The sequence below is a fragment of the Lissotriton vulgaris genome, chromosome 2_1, assembly GCF_964263255.1.
Source record: "Lissotriton vulgaris chromosome 2_1, aLisVul1.2, whole genome shotgun sequence".
Classification (NCBI taxonomy): domain Eukaryota; kingdom Metazoa; phylum Chordata; class Amphibia; order Caudata; family Salamandridae; genus Lissotriton; species Lissotriton vulgaris.
In genome coordinates, this window is record NC_141687.1 from 1,190,078,915 (window position 1) to 1,190,100,398 (window position 21,484).

The 21,484-nt window shown below is 45.4% G+C and overlaps 1 protein-coding gene across 2 annotated transcripts in view; it reads right to left on the reverse strand.

The window, feature by feature from the left end:
* The window catches only part of PRDM10 (PR/SET domain 10), a 1,138,198-nt gene that overhangs the window by 112,654 nt on the left and 1,004,060 nt on the right, over positions 1 to 21,484 (reverse strand). For both annotated transcript variants that reach the window (XM_086956905.1, XM_086956904.1), the window contains exon 22: positions 10,479 to 10,585. In XM_086956905.1, coding sequence (XP_086813031.1) covers positions 10,479 to 10,585 — 107 coding nt within the window. The remainder of the gene's footprint in view (positions 1 to 10,478; positions 10,586 to 21,484) is intronic.

Consider the following 21,484-nt stretch of genomic DNA (forward strand, 5'->3'; position numbering starts at 1 on the left):
AAAGGGCGTGAGGGAGTTTCAGTTCTTTACTCCAAAGCACTCACGTTTTACCAGACCACAACAGAGAAGATCATCTCAACATAATACAAGTATTTCTTCAAACCCTCCACATTGAATTCCTCGACTTGAAGTGGCGAGATCACAAATGCCTCACAGTTGAGAGCCTTAACATGGACCGGGAAAGCAAATAATGTGAGGAATGGCCTGGTGATCCCAGGGTAGGGGGTTCAGAACAGTTCATACTTAGGGCAGAAGAGGAGGATGGTGCCTCCCTTGCAAGATTGGAGCAGCGAGACTGCAATGCTGATTGACCAACTTCTCGTGTTGAGTACTCTCTGTATCTGAACCTTTTTACACTTCTTGATGGGATAAAAGCCCAGAAGGCAGATTACACATACATAAAGCACATCCTTCCAGGACCACTTCTCCATAGGACCACCACGTGTAAGAGCCAGCAAGCGTGGTAGTTCAGAAAATGTGAGGAGAAAATCAGAAAAACGACAGTCCCCACAAGAAAAAGTAGAAAACAGAAAGTGTCATTAAACGTCGAGTGGAAGCAAAAATGGCAGTGAAATCAACGTTTTCAGTCACAAACAGGCTTAAGAAAGGTATTAATGTTCAATAGTGGTTCTCAATCAGCTGGTAAAATCAAACTGATTCACTGGCCCTGCACTACATGATCAGAAGGTTGGCAGCTTTCAGAATTCTTAATTCTGCAACCTCAGACAGCCACTGTATGCATAGAGCTATTAAGAGTCTACATTTTCCCTTTACTTTTAAGCTCTTAAAACAGTAGGTAAGATGAAAAAGTCCCCTGCATGGAGACAGATGTGCATACCTGCAGCAGGTATCCCAGTTGCATGGATATCTAGGTACCTGTTACTGTTTTTTGGTCATGGGCGAACAGGATCATGGGTGTGCACCATGACCTAGGCCTATGTCATTCTAATACTGTCTTTTAAGACTGGGAGGGGGCGCACCAATAACTATTCTCGTAATGGTAAGGGCTACAGACCTTACCAAGTGTTAAGTGCTGCGAGGGCAGTGGGGGCTTTGTGTTTAGTAGCAATCAGTAGTGTGAACAGGCCTATTTATAAATAAATTAATAAATAAATAAATACCTGTACCACAGGAGTGGTGCCTACTTGCCCACTCATGCAAAGTTCCACTTCTGTGCACTTAATTCACCTTTGGCCTACACTGTGATTGTGTGTTGCACCGTACAAGTGATAATTAAGTGTGTGCATGCTAGAATGTATGTGTGCCTGTGCATGGTACATAACATTGAGGCCTGTGGGTTCCAATTTAGAAGCCAAGGATCTGGATAGGCTAGCGGTGGTGAGGACTGCAACCCCCAGACAGGAGAAGCGGATTGCTGACATTCTTGAGGGCTGCGATGGGACCACATTGAATGAAGAAAGGGAACTGAACCTCCTATGGGCACATCAACAGTTTCTTTCATTAAGAAACAGTTACTGGTCAGTAGGGCCTGGGCTCATTGTCAAGGAGATGGTGAGTTTGATAAGGCTGGCACTGAAGAACCTGGGAATCAGTTCAGTTTCAGTTTTTAACGTCTTTATTTTGAATTTTCTTCATAAAAGACAAGCATAATAATACAAGACATACAACAAGAATATGAAAATTTTAAACAGACAAAGAAGAATTTGTTTAAAAAGCTCAATTAAATGTGCATGAGAAGACGTCCGTAAAAAGATTAAAACAAGTATATATAAAAAAAAAAACAATACATTAGTACTGCCCAAGTATGATAGATAGGCTATGGCAGGCTATTTTAATTTTTCAGCTTGAAGTGCTACGAACATACCTTGTTCTAATTAACCAGGCCCACCCAAGGAATTTTGCCAGCCCTATGGATAGCCATTCGGCTGTGTTGAATCTCAGGATGATCAGTGCTTCCCTGCTCGCCCTGGTGTTTAGTCTATTACATATTGGCTTCAGCCACTTATGGCGTGGTTCGTGGTAAGCAGTACATACAAATAGAAAATGACCTATTGATTCTTTGCTTTCAAAACAACAGGGACAAGATGTGGACTCTGGGTTCTGCCATCCACTAGTAAAATCCCTTAGTGGCAAAGTACCTATACGAAACTGATGATAAAGTTTCCTGTCTAAACTTTTTAGGATAATGTCCCAATAGGTCTCTGTATGTGGAACTACTTTGTGAATCAGAAACAAGCCTGTCAGGTTAGGTTTCTCCGAGAGCACAACATGTTCTTCTTTAACCAAGGACCAGAAGAGAAGTTTAAAATCTTTCTTTGATGGGAAGATGTGAGTACCCGGCTCTGACCAAAGCGAATAAAGACCCATTCTAGTAAGAGTATTCTTGATAGATTTAAACCAGGGTATATCCCCTGCCCCCTGTTGTGCTCTTACATCCTGTATCTCTTGGGCAAACATGGCAAGTTCCAGGGTAGACCATATGCGTCTCCATAACGCCACCATCCTATATTGGGCTTGATGTTTAATAGAATAAAAGCCCATATCCAGCATGAGTGGTAATGCTGGCGTGGAAGGAGGGAGACTGACTAAGTTGCGAAAGAATTTGTTCTGGATCCTATCTAGAACAGCCAAATCCACACTCCCCCATATGTCAGCCCCGTAAAGTATGGCAGTACTAATTTTGGCGCTATAAATTTTAAGCGCAGGTAAAACCCTTTTGGTCAAGGAACAACGTTGCTCTTTCACTAAACAACCAGATAAACGAGCAAATTTTAGACTAAGTGCCCCTATTTGTTCTTTCCAGCGTAATCTATAATCTATTGCAACACCTAAGTATGTCATAACCTCAACCTGTTCTAGGCTAGACCCATTCATCGTTACATGACCCCTCAGTGGTTTGTTTTTTGTCAGGACCATGAACTTGGTTTTAGAAACATTAATTTCGAGGTCATTTTCATTGCAAAAGTCCACAAATTTGTTAATAGCCACCTGAAGACCCATCTGAGTTTTAGCCAGATGGGTCAGCGAAGATTAAAAGGGGAAATTTGGTCCCACCCAGTGTTGGTGCATCTGTCGGGGTAGCTGAGAGGAACTTGACCACCTGGTTGATGAAAAGTATGAATAGGGTAGGGGCCAGGACACAGCCCTGTCTCACTCCACGGGTCACGGGGAAGGAGTCCGTTACCTGACACGGACGACCCCATCTAACTCTGGCGAAATTTTCCTCATGCATCCTGATTGTAAGTTCTAGGAGGGCAGTAGGAACACCCATTCTCCTTAAAGCTGCCCACATCTTTCCTCTGGGGACCAAATCAAACGCAGATTTGAGATCCACAAATGCTGCGAATATAGTGCCTCCTCTTAAGAACACAGTCTTCCAGTAGATCATAACAAATCTGAGTATTTGGTCAACTGTGCTAATATTAGCCCTGAAGCCAGCCTGCAATGGAGACAGGCTGTCAACTTCTGTCATCCAGAGCTGGATTCTGCCTAGCAGCATTCTGGCGATTACCTTTTGTAGGGCGTCGATAAGGCTGATGGGTCGATAGTTTCCCGCATCAGTTCTATCCCCTTTTTTATACACGGGTAATATCTCCGCCCCTTTCCACGAGTCTGGTATTCTGACCCCTCTAGCTATGGCATTCGCTAAGATGGTTATATAAGGGACCCAGTGTACTTGAGCATACTTAAAAAGGTCCGCAGGGACACAGTCCATTCCAGGAGCTTTTCCATTCTGCACTTGTTTTAAAGCTTTAATAGCTTCCATTTCTGTGAAGACAATCTGATCAAGTGAGGGCACCACAGTCGGAACACTGGTATCTTCCCTAATGTTAAGGGAGATCCGTTCCGTGTTACTAAACTGTGCCGAGTAATGCTTGACCCATTTCTCAGCAGGGACATAATTGACAGGTACTTGCTGGTCCCCAGTCCCTCCCCATTTCACAACCTCCCAGAATTTTTGTTGGTTAGTGGAAGTACTGGCATTATATAAGTCTAACCAACGTTGTTCATCCCAGTTTATTTTTGCCTGCTTAAGCACCTTCTTATAATTAACCCTTTCTTGTTTAATATCAATAGCTGACTTAGATTTAATAGCAGCTATCAGGGAGCTATGGGCAAGGCGGCAAGTCTTATTATACCATTTCGCTCCTGTTTGAGCCGAGCCATTTTCCCTTCTTTTTACTGGTTCAATAAAAAAAGTTTTAATTTTGTTAAAAAGGGACTCATGAATCATCCCAATTTGTTCTAGTGATGTACCTTCATTTAATATGGGCGCCATCAGATTCGTAGCTGCTAAAACCTCTTTTGAAACCTTATCAATAATGGTGGGATTATCCAGAAACCTAGCCCCACGTACCCTTCTACAATCGTTCGTAAGAACAGCCTCGGCAGTAACAAAATTGGTTACAGTATCTGTATGTGGATCACCATTTATTAATAGGTTTATTACTAGAGGATTATGATCACTTTCTGGCCTTGTGACTATTTCCATATCCTCTAGTAGGTTCCAGAACTCCATCCTAATTAGGAAGTAATCAATACGGCTAGAATAATGGGAGTTGTCAAATGTAGCATTTCCCATCTGGTCTGATTTTGTCCTCCCATTCGCTGCTCGTAGATCCCATTCGAGGCAAAGACCTAACCACTGCATAACAGCCTCAGTTACTTTTTTGACAGGTGGAATAGTTAAATGGGGAATGTTCCAAATTTGATCAACTTCCCCATATCCCCCATTTTCCAAATTGGGAATCGGTTCAAATGAACAATTGAAATCCCCTGCCACCATTACGCATTTATCTCTGTCAATGTTATTCAGTAGGGAATCTAAATCATCTGCCGTTCTCATTGACTTCCCACCAGGTCGCCCTCTTGCGTATATATTAATCAGGATGAGGTCTTGGTTATTTTTACTGGTTAATTTCAGGACTAATATATCATTACTAGAAGTAGGAAGGTCTATGATTTTAAAGCCTAAGGATTGTCTGATCCAAATAACAAGGCCTCCAGAGGGGCGACCTTTTAAACCTTTACAGGCTGGTTTATAATAATTGAGGTAACCAACCCGATAAATGGCATCAGTTGACCAACTTTCCTGTAGTATAATTACATCGTGTAGATCCACAAAAGACCCCCAATCAGCCTCTGACAATTTCCCCTTTAACCCCGCAATGTTCCAGGATAAGACCGTAAGGGTATGTGTTGGTGTCTTTGGCAATTTATCAACTGGATCCACGTTCCCCCAAAAGGTCAAGGGTCTAGGAGTGTGGTTGGAGGTTTCACCCCTTCCTATCCTCCCCTGGGCGCTTTCTCTATACTCTGGTACGATCCTGTCCGTTATAGATATAGGATTGGTGGGGGAACAATTCACTGTGGCTCCAGTCAACCCAGTTACCGAAGGCTCATTATCAAGTCAGTCCACACCATCCAGACCAGATAAGGGGGCAAACCGGTTCGAGAGGTGGGGCTGAAACAGTGGGTAGATAGGTGTTTCAAAATGAAATCTATCTCTAGGTCTTTCCCTTCTAAAGTGATGGTACGGTGTTTAGACTCTATTAGAATTTAGTGCGGGATAAAAATAATGCAGAGATAGAGTCTGTACATCCCCAAGTCTACCATATCTTGGTTCCCTACTAATATAATCAGCAACCCATGGCTCTCTAAAGCTGATTACCACACAATCCCCCTCAAGATCTTTTTTACTGTAACCTACCCAGTCCACCCTCCTAACATTAAGGATTTCAATATTCGAGTTTGGAGGGAGTGGGCGATTTTTGTTTAACCAGAATGTTACCTTGTTGTAAAGATCTTTGTGTGTTTCTCTCTTACCATCCCCAAGGGGAGCCACGCCAGTTAAGATGATGGTATAAGGTAGTGACTCAGGGGGGAGGTTCACGCATTCTTTTCTTGGAACTGATTAAATCCCGGGCCGTGTACTTTGGTCATGATGTCTAGTAGGGATAGGATGTTTCCTAGCAGGGGGATGCGTTGTAGAGACTTCCGTGACCTTTTGCTGGGGTATACTCTCAGTAATAGATTTTTTCTTTATGACAGGAACGGGTTTTTGCTGCGGAACTTTTGTGGTAGGTGGTCCCGTTTTCAATCTATTACCCCCATCTTTATTATTCACAATGTTAGCCTTCGGAAGAGTCGGGGCTGTTGGGGCTATACCCTTAAAGGCTAGAGTGGCGTGAATTCTATTAGTTGCCGCTATATTGTCTTTTACCAGTGTATCTAAAGAGTCCATTTTTGTGTTTAGTAATCTGGTCCGTACGAATAACGGTAAGGATTTAATCAATAACTCTATTTTAGCCAGAAGTATTCCTTCTACGATGTTGACTGTGGTATTATGTTCCTTAGGTTGAACCACTGCCATGGAAGTGGGTATCTGTGTGGGGGATATAAAGGTAGTTCTCAAACCCTCAGTGTGTTCCCCTAAATCGTGCGAATCTACCCTTTTGTGTTTCCTAGGATTGTGAGTGGGTGGGTGTTGTGAGTGGATAGATGAATTTGCTCGCTCAGTACTTAAGGTAAGATTGGGGGAGTCTGAAAGACCTGTTTCCTCACCAGACAGGTCATGGTAAATAGTCCCTCCGTTCACCATATTATCGTGGGCCGTGACAGGTACACTATCTTTACTAGCCCCCTCTAAATCCAGTGTTTGACTTGCGGAAGCAGTTACTACCACTAAATCTACATTAACATCGGAGCTATCTTCATTCAGTAGGGAAAGTGGGACAGGAGAGACAGCCTCATTAATTTTACCAAGTGAGGATCGCTTGCCTGTGATTAGGTCAAGCGATAGGCGTTTTTCGGCAAGAGCTATTTCCTTCTCCAATATAGTGGTGGTGCGTTTAAAAAACTGGTTGATCGTACCTGTAAAAGTACCATTGGAGGTGGAGACCTGGACTTGCCTTTCTTTACCTGACCGTAAGGTCATTTTTGAGCCGTACACAAACAGATCTGGCACTAATCACAATGTGCAAACAGACAATCAATTCAACAACCCACAATCAAATGAAATGAGTTCTACCAACAGTGTAGCAGCTACAGTGACAATGGCCTGGTAATACACTTAAAAAACACCAGCTAGTGGATACCAAGTACTACAGTGAAAATGGGAAATTAATGTTAGGGGGGTAGCCCGACCCGACCTCTGCCGGCCCCGGACGGCCACAGACGGTCCCGGGCTTCTCCCGGTCGCTCCCGTGCGCTCCCGCGCAGCGGGTCTGTCCAAAGTGTTAATAGGTAACTAACGTAAAGGGGGAGGAGCCTGCAGGGAGAGCTGGCCAGGTGGTGTGAGTTAAGGCGGGCGCTCCTGGGACAGGTAGTCCTGCGCCTCCCCGCCTGCTCGCAGCCCTGCAGAGTCTAGGAGCTTCGGATCGCTCCACGCCCAAAGGAACAACAGGATGTTTGCTGTCACCTCCCTCGCGACGCGGGACCCGCGCAGCGGGTACCACTAGCTGTAGTTTGATGCTGAGTTGAGTGAAGCAGAGACCAGGCTGCTTCCAGTGCAAATGCTTCCAGTGCAAATCCAACCGCCTCAAAGGTAAGGGTAGTGGTGGTGGTCCGCCAAGAGTCCCACCAGTAGTCCGGTGCAGCTCGCTTTTCAGTCGGCAAAAAGGGGGAGGAGCCTGCAGGGAGAGCTGGCCAGGTGGTGTGAGTTAGGGCGGGCGGGCGCTCCTGGGACAGGTAGTCCTGCGCCTCCCCGCCTGCTCGCAGCCCTGCAGAGTCTCGGAGCTTCGGATCGCTCCACGCCCAAAGGAACAACAGGATGTTTGCTGTCACCTCCCTCGCGACGCGGGACCCGCGCAGCGGGTACCGCTAGCTGTAGTTTGATGCTGAGTTGTGAAGCAGAGACCAGGCTGCTTCCAGTGAAAATCCAACCGCCTCAAAGGTAAGGGTAGTGGTGGTGGTCCGCCAAGAGTCCCACCAGTAGTCCGGTGCAGCTCGCTTTTCAGTCGGCAAAAAGGGGGAGGAGCCTGCAGGGAGAGCTGGCCAGGTGGTGTGAGTTAGGGCGGGCGGGCGCTCCTGGGACAGGTAGTCCTGCGCCTCCCCGCCTGCTCGCAGCCCTGCAGAGTCTAGGAGCTTCGGATCGCTCCACGCCCAAAGGAACAACAGGATGTTTGCTGTCACCTCCCTCGCGACGCGGGACCCGCGCAGCGGGTACCGCTAGCTGTAGTTTGATGCTGAGTTGAGTGAAGCAGAGACCAGGCTGCTTCCAGTGCAAATGCTTCCAGTGCAAATCCAACCGCCTTAAAGGTAAGGGTAGTGGTGGTGGTCCGCCAAGAGTCCCCTGGGAATCATGAAAGAGGAAAAAGCTTAGGCCTTTGAACCTTTATGAGCATATTTCAGAAGAAGCTGACAGCCAGGCGTGATCCAGGGCTACTCTCCTGGCGTGTGTTGTGGGTCAACCAAAATTGGAGCCACGCCTGCTTTGGTAGATTGTCCCTTTGACGAAGGACATGGCAGAGGAGAGGGCACTTGAATTAAGATGACACCCACAAAAGGAATATAAAAAAAACAGACGTCAAATCACATCAGTGTCTGGACTTTGACTGTAAAAGTGGGAGCATGAGCCCCGTAAGTCGTTCAACAGTGCTGCTCATCAGGAGGGAAGATCAACAAGACTTCTAGGTGCTGGAACCAGGACTAGGGATCAGAGTCTGCTAAACTACCTGACAGGTAAGGAGCCATCACTAAGGAAGTCAAGACCATTTGCCCAGACCCTGGAGCACAAGCCTTTTGCCTGCAAAGGTCATCAGACCCTGTGAGGAGGAGAATGCCTGGAGGGAGTGTGACCCTACGCGAATCCTGCCAAGTGCATCCCAGTGAATGAAGTGTGAGATGCCTGGTCTAGCTGGGACAGCTGCTACAGTGCGGGCCGCCTGTCCGATCTAAAAAATCTTGGCCCGTCGCCCCTTGTGAGAGCTGAGATTGGGGCCCCTCATGTACCAGAACGTGGCCACCGTGAATTTAGGGCCATCGCCCTTTCGAGAACTCCAGTCAGTATCCTCTGTGTGACAGGAGGCAGCCATCGTGAAGCTAGGGTCTTCGCTCTGTTGAGTGGTTAAGTTGGCCACTGAGAAGCTAGGGCCATTATATGTGTGCATGCGGAAGTTGGCAACCGTTAAGCTAGGGGCATCAATAGGTCAGTCGCCTGGGTGCGCTAAAGATGGCAATCCCAATTGAGCCAGGAAGGGGGCCTCTGTGAAGATAAGGTTGTCACCCATGCGGGAGCAGACTTTGGCAACCCCTGTGTGACAATGGAGGATCCACCATGAAGATAAGGACATCACCCATGTGAGAGCTGAAACAGTCTATTCCCATTTGCCAGGACGGGGCCTCTGTGAAATCAGGGCCGTTGCCCTGGATCATCGTGGCACATGTGCTGTAATGAAAACTTACCCATTGCAACAGGAGCAGAGAGAGGACGTCTGACACCGACAAAGACTGCCCAAAACCTGAGAAGGCCTAACGTCATCAGGAAATGACCCCGGGAGGTCACTGGTCCTCAGCAATGGACAACCGGAGCCAACAAAGAAGTACCCTGTTCCGCCTGTGCTTGGCAGCTACAGTAAGACTGTTCGAGGCTATTATGCCTGCTGGGGACTTGCACAAACCTAGCACCTAACACTGACTCTGAAGGCGAAACGTAGACATGATTGTGTGGGGACTAGCCAGGGCCTCATCTGGAAGTCGCCTCCACTATTAAATGAGGAATAATTAACCCCACTAGAAGGGAAGGAGGGACTTGTGAATTCCGCCGAGGACAATGCTAGTGCACCAACCTTAAGAGACTGTGGGGATTATTCAGTGCTTTGTTTGTATACTTTGTGTGTTTACATTTAAATGCGTCCTTTTTTTCATACAAGCAAGTATTTGACTAGACAATCATCTTACTGCTGTCACTGTACTTTGAGTTTTGCACCTGTGTATGCCTTACAGTTACCTCCTCTTCAAAGAGCTTTGGACTACTCAACTCTCTACCACAGAGAGTCAGCTGTTGGGTGGTAATTGTCCCAGTTACTCAGGACTCATAGTAGGTCAGGACCCGGGACAGCAGGAGTAAAAGGTCACAGCTCCTATGGTTGGGCCCAGTAACCCCTGCTGTTTTTTTCAGTCAAATGTAAGTTGTCTTCTATTTGGCTGAATGGATTTAGTTTTCACAACGAAAAAATTTGCAACGTTGCCAATTATAGACATGTTTTCTTTAAGTACTTTAAAAAAAATAGATATTTAAAAAAGTGTTATGGTGATCCAACACTTGCATGGAGATATTCTACTATTTATGGATACCAGAGATACTTCCATGATAAAGAACTGAGCTTTTCCAAATAAGCTCTTCTAGAAAGTGAAGGAGTTCCCCAATTTTCTCATTAAAATATTCAAAATCTGTTAGTATCTGTAGCGCTACAGAGCAGGATCGCTCCTAGGAGTAAACGCTTCTCATGCTCCCCTACAGAACATAATAAAACATTTACCTTGTGGTGATCACAAAGTGCAGATTTCCACCCTACCTGAGTGACTGGTTTCATCTGACCTGTGCTGACAGGAGCACCCATTGGTGCCTCTGTGATCACAAACTGGCCCGGAGGTATGGTCATCATTTGAATCTCTGGAGTTGCTACAAAGAATGAAGAAAAACATATAACAAATAGATATTAACTGGATTCTAACTGAAACATTAGCATCATTCATTGTGGCGAGTACAGGCAGCAAAACAGGTTATGGTTCCACACTTTTGGCATACGATATCGATGTGTTTGGTAGAGAATTTTACATAGTCTGGAGAGCATCTTGAACACTGCAGGGTTTTTTCCAGCCTGCCAACTATAGCTATCGGTACCAGAGGCGGTCCACAATTTTCCCCTCATTGTGATAATATGACATTGGTCATTGGGGACATCCTTTACCCAAGCTATTTAGCCCTGTCCAAAGAAACAATCTTTTCCAGACCCTTAAGCATGTTAGTTCTCATTAAGGTCTATAAAGATGTCCAAAAACATGGCCTGTGCCTGTCCCACATCTGGTGGAGTTTAAACAAAATGTAAAGGTCAGAATTTAGGGGGAAGCAAGGAGGGATAACACAAAACAAGCCTAAACGGGGGTTATATAAACACATACAACATACCCACAAAATAGAATAATTACATGTAAGTATCAACAGTTCTCTAATTTGAGGTATTACCGTTTCTCTTGGGCAGAATGGAAAAGTTTAGTTAAGGATTATAATGCCTGGGAAAATAGAGAACAATTCACCAACAGGACTGAGGATAATGCAAATTAGGTTGTCATCTTAAAGTTATGCTCTGAAGTCAGTGTCAACAAAGATGTTTTCTGCTTGCAAATTTCAAAAAGGGAGATAATGCCAAAGAAGGAAGCCTAATCATTCATATAACATTTCTTTTGAGAACCTAGGCATCATTAATTGGTTTTCTCGTACCAAAATTAATACACTCCACAATCCATCTTAAACTGTCTGACGTGCATAAACTCTTCCATGTAAATGTAAAACATGACATAGCAAAAGTGCTCTCAGTTTACTTCAATGTTCAGAGGCAGAATGGTGGGAGACAAAACTGTCAATATCGGAGGGAGTCAGAAATCAGTCAATTAAGCTCAGTGAATGTACATTTTAATGCTAGCCTATATTCTGCGCAGGGCCTTGGCCAAGGCCTTTGGCATAAATATCAGTCACTTGTGTAGGGGTTCTGATAGGTGATTCAGATCTATTAACCAATGACTAGTCCTCTTTGGTTATAATAAAAGTATTCTTGTCTTCACATAACTAAACTTTATGACACCATCCAGTGCTTAATGTTTGCAAGTGGCGGCATGGGGTAGGCACCTGCACTCATTTTCGGGGACTTAGACTTACTTTTCATCAGACATTGATCCACACCAAGAGAACAGACAGCCAGAAAAGGGAGAAGGAAGAATAAAGTGAAAGACAGGAAAATAGTGACAAAAGAAGAAAGCATGGATGAAAAAGAACCTTAAAGAGTGAGGTAAAGGCCAGGCATTGCAGGGTGGTGTAAGGAAGAGAGATAAGGCGAGATAAAATGTAGGAAGCCTAGGCAATCAACAACCCTGTCATTCATCAACACAGGCAGCAGACTTCTAGGAAGCCTTTGAGGTCTTGGACTTAATTATTTTTATGACAAACTAAACTGATCTATATTAAGGTATTGAAGGATAGGTGTGAAGGTAAGGTCCTTAGTAGCTGATCAATGCATAATTTCCTTAGCTGTGGGAAATACCACAGTATTGTCATTGTACATTCTCTGAGGTAGTGATCTATTTATGTTTTCCACATTCAATGAAAATTTGGCTGGATCATTGTCCATGATGACGCATTTATGAGTTTCTGAGATGATTCTACTTAATGAATTCAGCTATTTGTTTGCACTCCTAGTAAATCAATAGCCATGAGGTTGATGCTGTGCCTTGTTAGCCAAAGGCATGTGGCTTGAGCTTCCATTGATATAGCACACATGAGAATTCCTCTATTTGTTCAGTTGGTACCTGGCCATGGTGTTGTCCATCTGAATCAGCATTGAGTTAACCTTTAATGATGGTTTGATGGATTTCTGGGCCAAGTAAACTAACCTACGATCCAGTACTTTGATATGATACAGGATGTCCTTTAGGGACCTGGCCCCATGGATCTAAAGCTCTTCCTCATATGTTCTAGATCTGAGGAGAGATGTATCTGTTAATACTGGGTGGGAGGGCCTTGACTGTTCAAAAACCTTTTCCAACGGTCCTTCTTCCATAATATTTTTGTTTTCATCCACTGGAGAATGGCTGTAAACTACTTTTAACAACATGAATTTGTGTTCCTCATTCCCAAGGCGCTGATTCCACTAATCTTCCAAACACTTCAATAAAAGTATGAGAGAATTGGCATTAGGGATATGAAATTTACCAGTGGCTGATGTTTAAATTAAATATTTCCTCCATCGCTTATTGATCCTTACAGGTATTATGAAGCGGCACAATAGCATCGCTAACTAGGAAGAGGGGCCTTGACAAGCTATTCACAGAAGCTTTTTAACATTCTGGTGAATTGAAAAAGCCAGTTCTTTCAAAGGACAGTCTGTTCATATTACACCTCAAATATAGTAGTTAATTTAATGACATGGGAATGCAGTTCACTTCCACAAGCTGACATGCAGACCCAACCTTTAGCAGCTAGTCAAAGCAGAGTGAAAATTCTGCTGTAGTTTAAACCTGTCAATCTTCTATATATGGAAACATTTAAATGTGTCATCTTCCGAAATGGACTGGTACCACAACAATTCATTTAAAAAATTTACCGGTGTGATTATGGGCCAATTGAAAAAAAAAATGTGTTAATCACACTTTTGGGAGGAGCAGTATCAGAGGAACAGAAAAAGTTACTTGCCTTCAGTAACAATCTTTCTAGTTAATACTCTCGCAAACACTCACAGTTAAGGTACTGGATCCAGGAACTCTAGAACCAGACTCAAGGTTTAAAGATTGTGCATTATAGTTCTGGTCATGGCTCTAGACCCTTCTAGAGATGTGAAGTCATGGAGGCATATAAGGCCCCACCCTATGCACTAACATCAGTTCCCAACATTTTTTTCCAAGCCCTCAGAGGTGGAGACGGGATTGACAATGTTAGATAGAATGATGGCAGCTTATGCAACAAAACTAACTTGGAGCCTTGTAATTCAACATCTGCATGGCCATTTTTCAGATCAGAAAGGCAGAGTGTCCACAAGAAAGATAATTACAGAAGGTAAGTCACTTTTTCTCCTGATGGATACTTTTACCCACAGATTCCTCACTTTATGAATCACTAGGAAATTTGAGGATATGATACCAAAAAAAGCTGTGCAGCACTGATCGGCAAAACGACTATCCCTAAAGTCATTGATGTTAACACAGGAAATAGTGAAGGTGTGTACTAAAGACCAAGTTAGAGCATTACAAATGTTCAGAATGCGAAATCCCCTGCAAATGCTGAATAAGCATACTTCCCTCTCTTGGAAAGCCCCCTGATGTCTGCAGGAGGCTTCTTCTTGGCAAGGGCATAGCACAACTTAATGAAAGACCTAACCAGTAGGACTGTGTGGCCTTCTGTACCGCTTTGCTCTTTTTGGTACCTGAAAAAAAACAGAACAGCTAAACTGTGCCCCACACCAATGCAAACTCTCTTTCTACTTGGTAAGATGCGGAGAGGGGAAAATGCTTGTAAGGTATTGCCTGTCCTCAAATGGGAAAACCAAATGAGCCATTAAGGACACCCTCTTCCAAAGCACCAACATGTGTGGGAAGAATGACATTATTGGAGGATGAATGGATAGGGCCTTGAGCCTGCGGACTCTAAGGGCAAAGGTGACAGCTTTCAGAGAAGGAATCCTCAAAGAATAACTGTGCATTGACTCGTATCATCAAAGAATAACTGTGCATTGACTCATATAATAAACTCCTTAAAAAACATGAAATTAAGGTCTCACTGGGAAATGGTGAAAGGAGAAGGGGTAAACATGTGGGTCAGAAGCTTCAAAAGGCAAATTTAAACAATGACAGCTGATAAATAAAAGGCAACAAAACTGACACATAATTATTCACTGTATCTACATCAAAGTTTTGTAAGGCCAAAGAACTGCAATCAGCAAGATAACTGTGCCCAAAATGTATTAAATCTCTTCTTAGCCCCAGATGTCACGAAGAGCAATCTGTGGCCAGAATAGACAGTTTTCAGGGAGAGAGTGTGAAGAGGAAAGATGATGGCCAATCCCTCTGAGGTCAGACTCAATTCACTAAAATAGCCCCCTTCAATCGCCACACATGTAGGTATGGCTATAATGTTTTGAGTGCAGTACTTTGCCTTTTTCAGTGTGCGAGGAGGTATTGGCAGAGTGGAAATGGAGGGCAAACAGAGAGGCAAAGTAGATCTTAATACCATACCCTCTGAGTCCTGTCAAATGCAACATCAAATGCACATTGTCCTTCACAAGCATCTTCAGAACCTGGGGTATTACAGGAATGGTTGAATATGCATTATGCAGACCAAAGTTCCATCTCAAGAAAAATGCATCCTTTTGGGACCTGAACAACAGACCTGCAAGCATCAAAATGCTGGATAATGAGCACTGACCAGAAGGCACACTGCAGAGGATGAAGAATGACTAATAAATCTTCAGATGGAGGCACTAATTGCGATAATCAAGATGACAGATGCTCAGGTCGTCCACCCTGTCACATGCAGAAAAACATCATGAGTTTTGGCCAAGAACCACTACCTCAGTGTTTCCAGGCATCAGAGATGAGAACTCCCATGGCAGTTATATTGTGCATAAGGACTTGGGCAGCTTGATTACAGAGAGCAGAAAAACCAAGAAGGCCAACTGAATTGCCTGAAGCTTGAAGTTTGATGCAGAACCTGTGCTCCACAGTGGAGCTCCGACTCGCCAAAGAGGCTAGATTCAGCCAATCTCACAACCAGGATAGCTGCTGGCAGCAGAAGCAAAGGTTTGCCAAAGGTCACAGAGCTTTTCTCCTCCTACCAATGCAGGTACATGAACATTTCCATAGAAATCGCAATATTGTCTCACAGAATCTGCAGTCTTAGACCTCCTGTAAATGGAGGCACTGCTGAAGAACTAGGATGTGCAATTGGGAAAGGGCGATAAGCAGTAAGCAAGAGTTGTGGGGTCCTAGGAGCTGCATGACTTCCAGAGGAGAAAGACATGGCCCATCACCCGAAACATCATTATCATAATCTGAATGTCCCAGATGTAGATGTGTTGTGCATGAGGACGTACCATCAAATCCACTGTCTCCAACACTGCCCCAATGAAGAGTAGAGACAGATGGGCATACATTGGAACTTTAGATGCTGCTATATAGGCGGTATGACACCAGCTGAGGTGAGCCTGCATTCAATAGCAAATCGGCGAGGTACAAAAACAGACATATCATGACTAGGTTAGCCTTACCGACAATTGACCTACATAAAGACCAAAGGGGTTGATCTAAGACTGAGGGGCAGCTCTGCAAACTGCTAGTGAGTGGAACCCATCAAAAGAGCAGACACTTCCTATATGACTGCAGAAAATGCACATTTTGCAGATTAGACTCCGCCCTCAAATTTCGAACCTGCATGGAGGCAGTTGCACAATGGATGATTCGCAACTACCTTAAGTTGAACGGAGAAAAGACGGAAGTCTTGGTCTTTGGAGGGAGCCATGATCTGTGGTCTGGGGACTGGTGGCCTGCTTCCTTAGGGGACTGCCCCCAGCCGACTCTCTCGGTCAGGAATCTGGGAGTATTTATAGACCCAACCCTCTCATTTGACCTCCAGGTCAACAGAACAGTGTCCACATGCTGTGCTATCATTCGGACGTTAAAAAAGATTGCCCCTTATCTTTCACCTGATGCCCGTAGACAATCAACTGCTGCCCTGGTAGTCTCCAGGCTTGATTATTGTAATGCTTTATACGCGGGCATAAATATGAAATCACTTCAGCGCCTCCAGGTAGTTCATAATGCTGTAGCCAGGATGGTCCTAAACCTCCCTAGGCGTTCATCTGCAACAAAGGCCAGGAAAGATCTCCACTGGCTGCCGATTCAGGCCAGGATTTCATTTAAGTTTCTCTGTCTGGCTCACAGGGCAGCCTTTGGACCAGGCTCTGAAGGGATTAGGTCCCTAATTAGCCTCTATACCCCCAACAGAACGCTTCGCTCGTCCTCCAGAAATTTGCTCATTGTCCCTAGATTCAGAAGGGTGAGATGAGGAGGAAGAGCCTTCTCCACCCTGCCACCTAAATTATGGAACTGGCTCCCCCCTGAACTTTCCAGCCAACCATCTCTTGAGATCTTCCGTAAACTTTTGAAGACCTGGCTCTTCTCCCAGGCTTACTAATTATGTGGTATCAGCCGCCTGTCATTATATGTCTGTATGTTGCCTGCGCCTTGATGCCCTTGGGGTTAAGTCTGCGCAATACAAGACATCCTTCATCATCATCAAGCAACACCATCAAGTCCACAGATCCTAAGTCCTCCAGGAATTGAGCAAGGATACCATCTTGAACTTCTTGTTGGGATACTAGTGCAGGATACGATGATTCTAAATGGGTCAAGGCCTTTGTCCTTCATGGGGACAAAAAAGTAGCTGGAGTAATATCCTTGGTCTATTTTTACCTAAAGCACCAACACTATGGCCCTCTCGCTAAAGAAATGACAGCACCTTCTTGACGAACATTTGAGCTTGATGGCCAATGTGGTGGAGCAAACTTGAGGAAAGTGAGGATCAATCTCTTCAAAAGAAAACGATGTAACTATTATCTACAACTTGTATAACATATATCACTCCATAAGATGTTTGTGCTTGCCTTTGGGGAAACAATAGTCGTTTTGAAGCTTGGGGTAGAAGAGGAGGAAGCATAGGACTATTGTTGCTGGTGATGCTTCCCCACAGCACTACCATGGTCCCTGAAATCAAGAAAAAACTGTTGCAACTGCTGAACAGTCTGAGAGGGATGCCACTTATAAGGATGCCCTCTTGAAAATAGAAGGAACTTCCAGTATTTCTGGTAGAATTTACACCATATAAGTGGTTAATTTGAGCCAATAGCTTCCGGTGCTTGGTAATGGCACTTATTATAGCATGCTCCATGGTGGCGTTGTTTGTCGAATTTTGTGATGAAGAAAACATCAGTTGTTTGATTATTCTATATACAATAAAAATGAGTAATACCAGCCACCATGACTAATACCTGCATACAAGAATAGCTTGGACTGCATATATTAGTCATGTTGTATGTATAAAAAGTCTGAACTGTCATTTGTGGCAATGACATTTGCAATGGGTGGTGCCAACTGCAGTGGTCTCCTGACAAGGTCCTTGGCACTTATTTAATTACAAATGAAGTACTGCACCACAAAGATGCCAATCCCAGAAACATGCTGTGGCATAGTTCTGGTTGAATGCGCTCTGGCTCTGAATCTGCCTTCAGCCGAAACACAGCAACACATCCATCAGGTTTACCTGGATGTCCCCCAAAAAACCCAGGAGACACAGCCAGACCTGACGATGAATGGCCATGTTTGTAGTACTACTCTGGGCTCTTGGTGGAGGGGCACATGCAGCATATAGCTTTGTATGCGGACGATCTCCTCATGTTCCTACCGGACTCTGAAGACGCCCTTCGGGGAGCGAGGGAATTGTTGGAGACCTTGGGGAGGGTGGCAGGACTCCGGGTGAACTGGACCAAGTTGTGTTTGTTCCCCACCAGGTCGGACAGGATAGACCAACAGAGTGCAGGGGACATCCCGTGGGAATAACGTTGTTTTCCATACTTGGGGACTCAGATTTACCATGCTCATGACGACCTTTTGGAGGGCAATGTGGGGCGAGCGGTGCGCGGAGCAAAACCCTGTTTTGATTTTTGGGGGGCTCTTCCTCTATTCTTTGCAGGTAGGGTTGCCTTGATGAAGATGGTCATCTTGCCCAGATTTCTCTATTACTTTGGGACGCTCCCCCTATGGATCCCGGGTAAGCTCTTTGCCCAGCTTAATACGTTGATTACTGGATTTCTATGGGGAGCTGAAAGACGGAGGGTTGCCCTGACCACCATGCAGCGACCCAGGGCAGAGGGAGGCCTTGGGCTGCGGGACCTGGAGGCCTATTATCATGCAGCGCAGCTCCAGTGGTTTACGAAATGGGAGGCGGGCCATATGAAGCACCCAGAGGACCTGGGGGGGTCAGATCCGAGTTGGCGTCTTTTGTCCTGTGTGTTGCCGTTGAGGGATGACTTGCTGCCACCAGATTTACGCGCAGTGCGGCAGTGCTGGGCACGCCTGGCCAGGAGGACACACGTCAAGATTCCTTATGCGCCTGAGATCCCACTGAGGATGTGTGAGGCGTAGGTGACCTATACGAAGATAGCAACCTCCTCCCTTTTAATGATCTCAGGGAGCGACATGACCTTCCGTGAGGGCACTTTCTGTTACATGCAGCCCTGACAGCAGTTATCAGAAAGCACTGGCGAAGGGGATTGTTGGAGCCTGTCAATATATAGTGATGGCGGCGGGAACTTTCAAAGAGGTAACTTGCCTTTACAGGCGGATTACCCAGGGCATGCGTCAACCCTTGACGGCGTTGCAGCTTAAGTGGGAGGCTTATCTGGGAGAGCCTATTGAAGAAAAACACTGGGAGGCGATTGTTGAGAGGGCCTGGAAAAGCTCTCGGAATGTGCGCTTTCAGCTTATCCAATTCTATGTCTTACATAGGGCCTACCTCACACCCGGCAAAATTAATGAATATTTTGGGGTGTTAGCCGCTTGTCCCCGTTGTAATCAGGAAGGGGCTCGTTTTTTCCACATGTTCTCGGACTGTCCACAGTTGGGAGACTACTGGCGAGGGGTGACAACTGCTTTGGCAACTGTGACGGAGAGGGAGGTAGCCATAATGCCTGGGGTTTGCTTGTTGCACTGGTTTCCGCACACTGCCAAGACTAAGATTACCAGCAAGTTCATTGATTTGGGGTTGGTCCTGGCTAAGAGAGAACTTACTTCCCACTGGAAGGCGAGGCAGGGACCTATTCTAGCACACTGGCATAGGGAGCTAGTGAAATGTGCAGAAAGTGAGGGGAACTATAGATTATTTCTGGCTAGGCGTAGTGGGAGCGAGAAGACACTGGAAATGGCTTGAGCATGGGTGGCACTCATGGAACTGGCTAAACACCGATTGTAGAAGAAGAGAACGTACTTGATGAGAGGGAGGATGCACGGGCCCTCTGAGCGGCCCGCCCGCCTGTGGGAGAAAAGAGCATGATGAGACTAATGAGAGCCTGATAGGGACTTTCCCCCTGGTGTTCCTGATCCGTTATAGACTGCGACCTGTGAAGCAGGGATTCGGATAAGTGGTGCAGGAACTCTGATTGACTCCCTGAGTATTTTAGTGACCGGCGGCATGCTTGGGTGGGTGGTTGGGGTAGGGGGGCTTTGTTGGGGTGTTTCGGAAGTGGGAGGGGGGTTGGGGCTCGGGAATTCTTTATGTCGATTTACAATGTTGGACTGGACCACACATATGGATGAACTGAACTGTATATCAGGTTACCTGTGGGAGGATGGATGAGAGCCAGTAATGTGCTGCTAAGATCCTTGGTAGAGCTCTTTCGATTGCAGTTAATTCTGGGGGGTCGCTAAGACTGTTACTGTATACAATTGTACTGCATACAGCTTTCCCATCTGGTTCATCATGACGCCCACTGGGCTGTATGTATGCTTTTTGAAAATCAATAAAAGTCTGTTTAAATTAAAAAAAATGAATGGCCATGTTTGTGCCCATCAATCAAGCCACGCAATTGGATGTGTCTAGCCCAGACCAGTAAATGTATTTGCTGGCATCCTGGCTATCTTTCATAAGCTGTGTGAAGGTGACCTACATATAATCCAGCAGGTTAATCATTGTCGGTTGAGATATCTCACAAAATGCATATGAGCAGCTCGCCAGTAAGCAGACGGCACTGTAGGAGAACATGGAGAAACTTGTAGAGATCGCCCTTTCCCACATTATGTCAATGCAACTGTGGTCTACAACAAGATGAGTGCAGTGGAAAAACTGACGTTCTGGTAGGACAAAGAAGCCTACAACTCCAAAATTGTAACTAAAGGGATGGCTGTGAGAAATTTAGGATCTCCCAAAACTGGCCTATGATACCTATCCACCTGTGCCTAACAGCAGCAGCAGAGGAGGGCTTGTCCTAAGCAGCAAGCACAGGGTCCAAGAACGCCCATTAAAAGGTAGCAGAGGCCCTGAACAAGAATAGAAACTTCCAGCACATCAGTTGCTTTATGGATCACTTCATTAAAAGACATAACATCCTCTGAAGAAGAACCAGACAGACAGACCTTGTCTGTCTCTGGTGAGGTGTTCAGCACACAAGCATTTTGTAAGTCATTATAAAGGCCTTTATCAGAGTGCTATGATGGGAAGAAATTAACTCCCTCACTATCGTCATCATCAGTAGGATGAACAATCAATGGGATCTGTGTGGCATTTGAATCTGAGCCAAAGAGGGGATGCATTTTGGCAAATAGTTGAGTGTAGCAAAGGGTCGCACAAGTGGATATCATCAACAAATGCTTGAGATTCTCCCTTACTTTGGTTTGAAAAGCCTTTGCATTCAAGAAAGGATGAGTTGAAGTCAGAGTCAATGGCAGCAGCCTTAAAAGCAGTGCCAAAGGCAGCACCAAAACAATTGGAAAGGCCTTCAGCGGTTTCAGTCCAGTCAATCAATCAATCAAAGCATTTGTATAGCGCGCTACTCACCCGGAGGGTCTCAAGGCGCTTGGGGGGATCCTCTACTGCTCGAACAGCCAGGTCTTGAGTTGCTTCCTGAAGGCGAGGTGGTCTTGGGTCAGGCGGAGGTGGGTGGGGAGGGATTTCCACGTCTTGGCGGCCAGGGAGGAGAAGGATCTTCCTCCCATTGTGGCTCTTCGGATGCGAGGGACGGCGGTGAGGGCGTGGCTGGTCGATCGA